Source organism: Lactuca serriola, chromosome 5 (assembly GCF_051521515.1).
Source record: "Lactuca serriola cultivar US96UC23 chromosome 5, Lser_US96UC23_V15, whole genome shotgun sequence".
Lineage (NCBI taxonomy): Eukaryota > Viridiplantae > Streptophyta > Magnoliopsida > Asterales > Asteraceae > Lactuca > Lactuca serriola.
The window spans coordinates 333,771,476-333,781,132 of record NC_136412.1 but is presented as its reverse complement, the minus strand read 5'-3'; the positions used below and the strand labels follow the sequence as shown (position 1 = coordinate 333,781,132).

Genomic DNA, 9,657 nt, shown 5'->3' with positions numbered 1-9,657 from the left:
CATTAAATCACAGAACAATCTGAAACAGGATGTTACACAACAAAGCCCCTACATTGTTAGTTGTAGAAAAAAGTTTTTGTGAGTTGTCGCTTTAAAAAGAAAATGACTCATTCATGTAAATTAATTATTATTATTATTTGCAAAAATAAGATTTTAGGGATCAAGTATGTCGGTTTTTATTAGTTTTAGGGTGTTTGATCGGTCATGTTGAAATCTAATTTTTGCAAACCTTATTAGAAATTTGGGGTAAGAATGACACTTAGAATTCTAAAAATCGTGTTATACACTTTCAAATCAAAGTATTTTGATGGTACTCCGAAATCCTCAATTGAATAAGACTTAGAAAAATCAGAGAACGAGAACAAAGAATGATTAGTACGATTTTCGTGTACCAACTAGATATGACCAAAACAGATTATCTCTTATATGTCTGAAAACTCTCACCAACAATTTTATGTCCTAAAATTGTCTAAACTTCCATTAGGCAGTTTGTAATAGTTAGAAACTGTCACAAATTTCGTTTTTTCTGTAAGGGTCAAAATAAAGTCAAAAATCAGCTCGGCCCAAGCTAGGGGGCAGACTCTTGGACTCCACCAGGGGTTGCCGCCTCTTGGACCCTGTTCCTAGGGGTACTGCCTGCAGATCCCCGTTCGTGCAGGGGCTTCACCCCTAAATGACAATCTACTTTGAATCTTGAATAAACTTAAACAAGTGTGTACTCCGCAACTTCCTTACTTGTTTAATATTCATCAATATTGATTTTGGTCAACAAGTCAATCCATTACACTTAAATAGAATTAGTGAAACATTCACCAACAAACCCATCGTTTTTTATTGGTTCTACCCGATCGAAATGGAAGCATGTTTGAAAAATGATCTTAGAGTGTCTAGGGTTGGGCCAGGAGGGTCTCTTAATGCCTTTATTTTCTCATCGGAGTTATTTCACAAAGACTTGTCATGGTAAGGAAGAAAAGCGGGGGGGGGGGGGGGGGGGGGGGGGGACATGCACACTTGGAGAGCGAGAGTTGTATGTTGCGTTCGGGAAGGATGCATCGCTCCCGAAAAGGAATCTACACACTTGGAGAGCGAGAGTTGTATGTTGCGTTCGGGAAGGATGCATCGCTCCCGAAAAGGAATCTATTGATTCTCTCTCAATTGGTTGGACCATAGGTGTGATGATTTATTTCACGGGTGAAGTCTCTGAACGTCCAGCTACGCCAGGATAAGAATAGATAAAATGCCGACTCTTTCATGCATGCTCCACATGGTTTGGGGATATAGCTCAGTTGGTAAAGATCCGTCATATATATATTGTTGACTTTTTAGCATTTCATGTTTCCTTTAATTAGAAATCACGTACATTTAGGTTATAGATTGACCTCCGGTTTCCACACCCCACAACCTTAATTACCATGTCAATAAGTTATTATATCAGTTAATAAATATTACAGTTAAAAACTTGAATTGGAAGCTAATGTCTATCGTTTATCCTACCATCATTTTGCTAAAAGGGTTATTCATAATTGTGGTTTTGTTCCATTGTTTACTCCAAACACTTGAAATGGGCCAATTCCCCATTAATGCTATCTCTTCCCAACCTTCATCCATCTCTCTCTCTCTCTCTCTCTCTCTCTCTCTCTCTCTCTCTCTCTCTCTCTCTATATATATATATATATATATATATATATATATATATATATATATATATATATATATATATTATTCTCACCTCACTAACTTCCTCTGCTCAAAACACCTATAAGCCTAACACTGTTCTCTCTGCTCAAACTTCATGGGTTTTCAAGAAATTGGTGCGAATTGATTCAGCCGTTCAGGGTGCCTGTGATTTAAGTGTGTTTAGAGTACTCCAAAGAAAAATAGCAGCATCTTCCGTTTCAAGATTTTTACACCCAGATATGTTTGGGATGTTATTGATCTTTTTGTTGGATATGAAGGTGTAGTTTTGTTTAAAGGTGCCATTGACTATTTGAGTTAAAGAGTTCTGAAAAGTGAGAGCAACCACCCAGAAACACGAATTCCAATGGGAATTTGCTTCAGTGCTGAAACCAAAGATACGAGCCCGTTTCACTCCGGTATTATAACTGGACATACTAATACTCATATATGTCTATTGAACTTGATGATGCGTAACTTGAGGGGTGTGTTTGTATTCTGTGTTTTGCTTTTGTTTTTGTTGTGAGTCGTTGCTTCTTTAAATCATTTTAGAGCATAAACTAGATTTAAATTAATGTTTTGTGAATGAATGAATAATGATTCAGGAGTGATTTCAAAGAGTGGTGGTGATGTTGGGACTCAAAATAGCAGTAAGGTGTCATCTGTGTCAGCAACTCCACGGAGCGAAGGTGAGATATTGCAGTCGTCGAATTTGAAAAGCTTCAGTTTTTCCGATCTGAAGATGGCGACGAGGAACTTCCGGCCAGATAGTGTGCTCGGAGAAGGCGGATTTGGATCGGTTTTCAAGGGTTGGATCGATGAACAGACTTTTGCTGCTACTAAACCTGGAACAGGTCTTGTTATTGCTGTCAAAAAGCTTAATCAAGAAAGCTTTCAAGGTCACAGGGAATGGCTGGTGAGCCTCACTTTTTCAAAATTACTTTTATCTGAATCTCTATCCATTTTATTTTTGGTTAAAACTTTTATCCTTCAACTTTGAGTTTGGATTTATACTATTTTTGTCTAAGATGTAGTATAATAGTATATATTTTTTTAACATCAACTTACACACTAAAAGTTTACAACAACCACATATTTTAATATTAATAATCACAATATAATAATTACAATAATTATAAAGATATAATAAGCAATTAAGATAACGATGGTTTTATCAAAAAGCTGGTTTCGTGTGATTGTCTAATGCCTATCACAAAAATCTTTTTCAAAAAGAACTTTGAAAAAAATCATGTATCGTGAAATACATGATTTTCATAAAAAATGATTGATTCTTTTTTGTGGTGGGACATTCTTTTGAAAGCTTCCAACCATTTTGGTCGTTGTTTTGTGATTTACTTACCATGTTAAAAATAACAATATATTTTCGTTTATACCATGTATTACAATATTTTATTTTTGTTTTTGAACGAAAATAATATTTTATATACCCTATTATAGCATTTTACTATCAATTTTTCTTGTTAGAATTTTATACTTTCGAAAAATTTTACACGATTATAGCAGCTAAAATCTCTTTGTATTTGGATGACAAATCAATGATAAACACACATCAATGAAAGTACGTTGTCATTACATTAATAATAAAAAGTTGAGTTTTTTCCGATTCAATTTCTTGGTTCTTCAACTTAATGTCTTTGGATTCGGTATTTTCAGGCGGAAGTGAATTATCTCGGACAATTTTCACATCCAAATCTTGTGGAACTAATTGGTTACTGCTTAGAGGACGAACAAAGACTTTTAGTCTACGAGTTCATGCCTCGTGGAAGCTTGGAAAATCACTTATTTAGGAGTAAGTTTTAGTTTATTTTCTGTTTTATTTTCTTGGTTTTAAATAAATCAAATAGAAATAATTTTTTTTGTATGATTGATCGATAGGAGGATCATATTTTCAACCGTTGTCATGGAGTCTTCGTTTGAAGGCTGCTCTTGGAGCTGCTAAAGGCCTTGCTTTTCTTCACAACGCAAAAACAAAAGTGATTTATCGGGATTTCAAGACTTCTAATGTGTTGCTAGATTCGGTAAGTTCGTGTTGTTCGCAAGTATAGATTACGTTTCTTAGGGTAGTTAGGTAACTTTACATTTATCTCAACAATCAATTTCTTTCAACTTCTTGCATGCTTCTCCAAATCTTTTATTATTTCGGCCCTAAATAATCATAATAAGAATAGGTTTTTGTCAAACACCAATAAGCAAGCACTTCAAATGCACGGCCAAAATCGGTTAAAGCTTAAGGGTAGTTTGGTAATTTTACAATGACGTCATAATACAGAACTACAATGCAAAATTGTCGGATTTTGGGCTCGCGAAAGATGGACCAACCGGTGATAAAAGTCATGTTTCTACTAGAGTCATGGGAACCTACGGATACGCAGCACCCGAGTATCTAGCAACAGGTATGCAAGTTGTATCAAGAAATAGCAACTTACTTTCATTGATTTCTTTATCATAGCATTTTAATTTTCATTTCTTTCCATTACAATATTACACATCGAAAAATCCACCAATTTGTAGCTGTCATCCAAATACAAAACAATTTTGAACTTTTACAGCTATAATTGGATAGATTTTTCAAACTATAAAATACGTTGCTATTTCGTACAATTTTATGATGTTTCTTTTTTTTTGACTTCTCATTTTAGGTCACTTGACGTCTAAGAGTGATGTGTATAGTTTCGGGGTGGTTCTTCTTGAAATGTTATCGGGCCGAAGAGCAGTAGACAAGAACAGGCCATCGAACGAATACAGTTTAGTTGAGTGGGCCAAGCCCTACTTGGCCCACAAACGTAAACTGTTCCGGGTTATAGACAACCGGCTTGAGGGCCAGTATACACTGGAAGGGGCCTATGCGGTTGCAACCGTTGCATTACGGTGTATATCGGTTGAGCCCAGGTTTAGGCCCACTATGGTGGAAGTGGTCAAAGAACTCGAGCAGCTTCAGGACCCGAAGGGAAGCAAGCCCCGAAGACACTCGACTCATGGAACACTCCCAATTGGGAAGGCTGCTTATCCCAGGCCTCAAGGTTTGTAGGAAAAGATGTGACTAGTTGGGCCAAATGATTGTACAGTTATTTGGGCTAAGTGTTAAGTTTGTTTCTAAATTCAAGGAAACTACAAAAGTCATCCCTGAAGTTTAATTTATTCTTAACTTTTGGTCATGTGGTTGCTGATTTTGTGATTTGGTATTTAACAAAATACCAATACAATGTTTAGTAAATCTGTATTTAAATCTATAAAACATCAAATCGTATAATTTTTTAAACAGGCCACAGCGGCTTTGATTGACTCGTTGACCCACTCACCCACATGTATTTTTCTAGTCCTTTATTTAGAGTTTTATAAACAACTGATGTTTGATTGTTATAGAAGAATTAAATTATTAAAATAATTAAACCTATTTTTTCAATAAAACGATTTACAAGGTTATAGGCATTTACTTTAGAAAAAACAAGTTCGCCACTCTTCGGTATATAAACTTAGTTGCCAAGTCCAAGTATCGTTAATAGAATATCTCCAAATTTCAGAAGCTTGTAAAATTTGACAATTTGAGCAAAATTCAAGAATTGGTCTTTTATCAACAAAGAAAGACTTTCGTGTTTGTTTCCCATGTGAATAAGTCAACATATGGCATCCTTTAAAATATAGATTCTACAAAGTTGCATATGATGACCAAGTCTCCAATTTTAACTCATGTTAAATAAGTCCAAAATGTCCAACTATGTTATACTTTCTATCTTATGAACATTAAGAAACTAGATGTGAGACCCGTATATTACACGGGTTGATTTTAAAAAAAATGAAACATTAAAGTAAAGTGCAAACACAAAATATTTTTTAGTGTACAACTTTAAAATAAGAAAGAAATAAATGTATTTATTGCAATTTAATATCATATATATGATATTTAATACTTTACATGTATATGATTTTAATTTTAAAAATCGAAACAAATCAAAAATTGACAAGTGGATAATATATATTTCAAAAATACTAGAAAATGACAAGTGTCAAAACTCATGAGAGATTGACATGTGGCAAAAAAAACTTTCATTTATTAAGGAGGATCCGCTAAATAAATAAGAAAACGTCACACGGTTTTAAGTACAATAATTTCATTAACAGTAACACTTACTTAGATCTCAAGTCCGAGAAAATAATCCGTACATTTTCCCTTTAGTTTGTACAAAAAATCCTTTACTACTACAAACAACACATTTTACAATGAACACACAAACAACACCTTTAACAATTAACATATCACAATTCACACGCTATTATGTTTCACACTGCCAGCTGTCCAATGCCTCCAATCCAATCTCCCAATCGATCTGTTCCTCAACGTAACCAATTCCTTAAAATCAAAAACCTTCTTTATATAATTACCACTCACTTGCTTTTTCATATCACGTTCTTCTTTAACACATTCCACTTCCACTTCCGGTTCCGCCTGTGATTCCGGTTCCGGTTCCGGTTGTGATTCCAGTTGCGGTTGTAATTCCAGTTCCGGTTCTGGTGATGTATCCTTGATGATTTGCTCGAGCATTTCGACTACTTGGCTCATTTTGGGTCGGGATTTGGGGTTTTTTGTGAGACATTTATTGGCTAAAGAAGATAGTTTTTGTGCGGATTTAAGGGAGAAGTCTCCTTCGAGACGTGGATCCATTAAAAGATGAAATTTTTTCGAATCTGAAATAAAAGGCTTCACCCATTCCAATAGCTTCTGTTCATTTCGTGGCAAGTTACGTTCCACTGCTCGCCTACCCGTGATAAGCTCGTACACCACCACCCCAAACGACCACACATCGCTTTTTGATGTCAGTCTCCCCGTGTGCACATACTCAGGCGCTGCATAACCTATCGTCCCCACCACCTTAAATTTTAAATACCACAAATAATATTATAAATTTATATAATACAAATAAATGAAAAAATAAAAAATAGTAAAATATTAGTATTTAGTATTTACCACTGTTGAAACATGACTCAGTCCAGCAGTGGGACCCTGTCTTGCTAGACCGAAATCCGAGAGCTTTGGGTTGAAGTCTTCATCGAGAAGCACATTTGAAGTTTTAAAATCACGAAAAATCAACTGCATTATATAAAAATATTAATATATAAATAAAATGAGTGAAAGTAGGTTGCTATTTAGAAGTGAAATAAACGATTACTTGGAAATCCATTTCTTCATGAAGATAAGCCAAACCACGAGCTGCACCAAGTGCAATTTGTAAGCGTGACATCCATGAAAGAGGAGAATGGACACGTCCCAAAAGATGATCTTCTAAGCTTTTATTGGACATGAGTTCATATACTAAAAGCCTTTGAATCCCTCTTTCGTCATCTTCTGCACAATATCCAACTAACTTTACAAGATTTGGATGGTTGACTATACCCAAAAAGTTGACTTCATTAATCCACTCCTTATGCCCCTGAACACTAAGAACATAGAATTTCAAGAAAAATCCATAAGACAACAAAATATCTAATGTTTTCAAAGGGTTTCATGTGAACATAGGGTAAGAAGGTCAGATTTAAAAAGGGTATCCAATGGTGATTTTTGATTTGAGATTGGTCCAGTGATGTACAAGTCTATAGTGGACAAAACAATAATTTTTCTGCAAGTCTAGTCAACATTAAAGAAAAAAGAAAAAGGAAACTTTATCAATGGAACAAAATTGTTATCAACATTTTATTCAGAAGACAAACATTAACATTCAATACAGGAAATTATCAATACCAGGCTTCTGAATTACTTCTTATGAGTGATGAGTAAGTAATTGATCAGATATTGCTCTAAGATGAAAACAAACCCTTTTAGATATTTGGTGACAAAATAATTTCAATTCTTAAATAGATGGTACGAATACTGAATTGAATTGAATTGAATTGAATTACACCTCCAAACAGTAAAAAGTTGTTCTTGATGTTTACATTTGAGCAAATGCACAATTATTTTTGTGACAGGTACTAAATTTTGTTGTTTTTCACATCAAACTTTCGTTCATAAAAGCTAAAAGAAACTTTAATTTATCTTTAGCAATTACTAGACCTAAAGATGAGTAATCCATTTCAATCTTCCTTTTGTTGTTATATTACTATAATTGTTTAGCTCCAACAACTGCATTATGTGTATAGGACATATTTTGTATACTTATATAGAGCAATAGCAGAATCAAAAGGGCGTACAATGTGCTGATAGACTTGTAAAATGTATCGTTTTTTTAGATAAGTTTGACGTTCTGACAGCTGTAGTTTCCACTGAGAATTTCTTGTTTATATAAGATCTTTTGTCTTATATTCTTATTCAACGTAGAAAATTCATAGGCAGCTAGTGTGTTAGAATATAAATCCATATATAGTTATATACAAATAGTTTTTCAGATACTTTTCGTGATTAATGGTGCTTGTGGTTGCAAAACCTGCAAATCCATGGATTCTGGAGTTGTGTGTGGAGTTCTCTAAAAAAAACACTCGGAAAACAGTAATTTATTTGAAAATCTAATTAAATAAAGAAAATAAAATGACGGAGGAAAGGGCAAAAAGCCATGCCTGGAATCCATTACGGCTCAACTGCTTGATAGCAACATCCAGATACCGATCTCCATCGCTACCTGCATCGGCCACGGCGGCGGACTTAACAACACCTCTGTAAACACAACCAAATCCCCCCTCACCGATCACAAGCGATCGATTGAATCCCTTGGTCGCAGACTTCAACTCAGCGAACTTAAAAACTCGCAGATCGTTCGCACGACGCTGAGATAAGAGCTCAGAGAACCCTACGGTGTCACTGAGGTCTCTAGAGTTGCTATCTGAATCAAACTCCGACCGACGAGTAGTGTCAAAGCTGGTGGATGCAACGCTGAGGGAACGCGCCCAGGATACCCTGGTCGACGACCTGGAAAGGACACCGTCCTCGTCGTTGGCTCTCCTATCTCCAGTACTAAAGTGAAAACACTTCATTTAGTTGCAGCTGTCAACTATTAGCCTATTTTTATGGCGACGGCGTTTGGTCGCCGGAATTTAAATGCTCCGGTTAGAAGAGAGAGAAAGGGGAGGGGGAAGACGGGTTCAACCGAGCAGAATGTTCGAATGTTAAACTAAAATTGCTTACATTTGATTGATTTATATATAATTATATATTAAAATTATATATTAATAAGTCAAGAAAAGATTGCTATACGTATATGTATTCGTATATACGGAAAAGGTTGGTGAGCAGCTCGGTCCACCATGAAATGTTTTATTAAAATCTCTATTAATTTCATTTTATAAAAAAAAAATTCACAAGTCTATTTTTAATAATTTTCTTTTACCGATCTAAGCAAGTAAAGAATTAAATATAATTTTATTAGAAACTTCGATTTTGAAGGTTTTACAAATAAAAATGCAAATATGCAGAAATATCAAGCATCAATATTTGAGTGGGACAAACAGTTCTAAAAAAGAAATATATATATATATATATATATATATATATATATATATATATATATATATATATATATATATATATATATATATATATATATATATATATATATTAAACTTTTGAGATTTTTAATAAAACGCCGAGGTTTGATGTTTTAAGAGATAAAAATATTGCTCTTAAATATTATGTATTATTTAAATGTTTGTGAGATTGTTTATGTTCATATCCACTTGGTATTTTTGTCTATCAAAACTCTGAAGTTAATGTTTGAAGTCCCAACTTATAGTTCATGTTGGGTGGGGGAGGGTTGGGTTCATTTAGTGTTTTGGTGTATGCCAAGTAAGAGTTAAGCATGTGTTTTGATGTGCGTTTTTTTCACCGGGCAGGCAGACATCTTTCTAGGAATATATATGTGTTTGGCATTTCTTTCGTGTTTCTTTCTAGAGCGTGGTGTTACAAATTTGGGAGGGGGGGGGGGGGGGGGGGGGGGGAGGGGAGGGGGAATTTATCTTGGCGTGTGTTTTTCTCTTTTC

The 9,657-nt window shown here is 34.8% G+C and overlaps 2 protein-coding genes across 3 annotated transcripts; one reads left to right on the top strand and one right to left on the bottom strand.

The window, feature by feature from the left end:
• The first annotated feature begins 1,719 nt into the window (after window positions 1-1,719).
• LOC145055270 (putative serine/threonine-protein kinase PBL10) lies at window positions 1,720-4,977 on the top strand. Of its 2 annotated transcripts, none has more exons than XM_079003566.1 (6): window positions 1,720-2,159; window positions 2,280-2,590; window positions 3,349-3,484; window positions 3,571-3,713; window positions 3,965-4,088; window positions 4,335-4,977. In XM_079003566.1, the coding sequence occupies exons 1-6, from the start codon at window positions 2,042-2,044 to the stop codon at window positions 4,721-4,723; spliced, it is 1,221 nt and encodes a 406-aa protein (XP_078859692.1). In that variant the 5' UTR covers window positions 1,720-2,041; the 3' UTR covers window positions 4,724-4,977. The 2 variants fall into 2 exon arrangements, with proteins under 2 accessions (XP_078859692.1, XP_078859693.1); XM_079003567.1 differs by having other exon boundaries at window positions 1,721-2,093.
• Window positions 4,978-5,787: 810 nt separating this feature from the next.
• Window positions 5,788-8,802, bottom strand: LOC145055269 (Protein kinase superfamily protein). The gene is made up of 4 exons (XM_079003565.1): window positions 8,242-8,802; window positions 6,861-7,121; window positions 6,659-6,781; window positions 5,788-6,562 (listed from the first exon to the last, which is right to left on the bottom strand). The coding sequence occupies exons 1-4, from the start codon at window positions 8,653-8,655 to the stop codon at window positions 5,957-5,959; spliced, it is 1,404 nt and encodes a 467-aa protein (XP_078859691.1). The 5' UTR covers window positions 8,656-8,802; the 3' UTR covers window positions 5,788-5,956.
• Window positions 8,803-9,657: the final 855 nt, after the last annotated feature.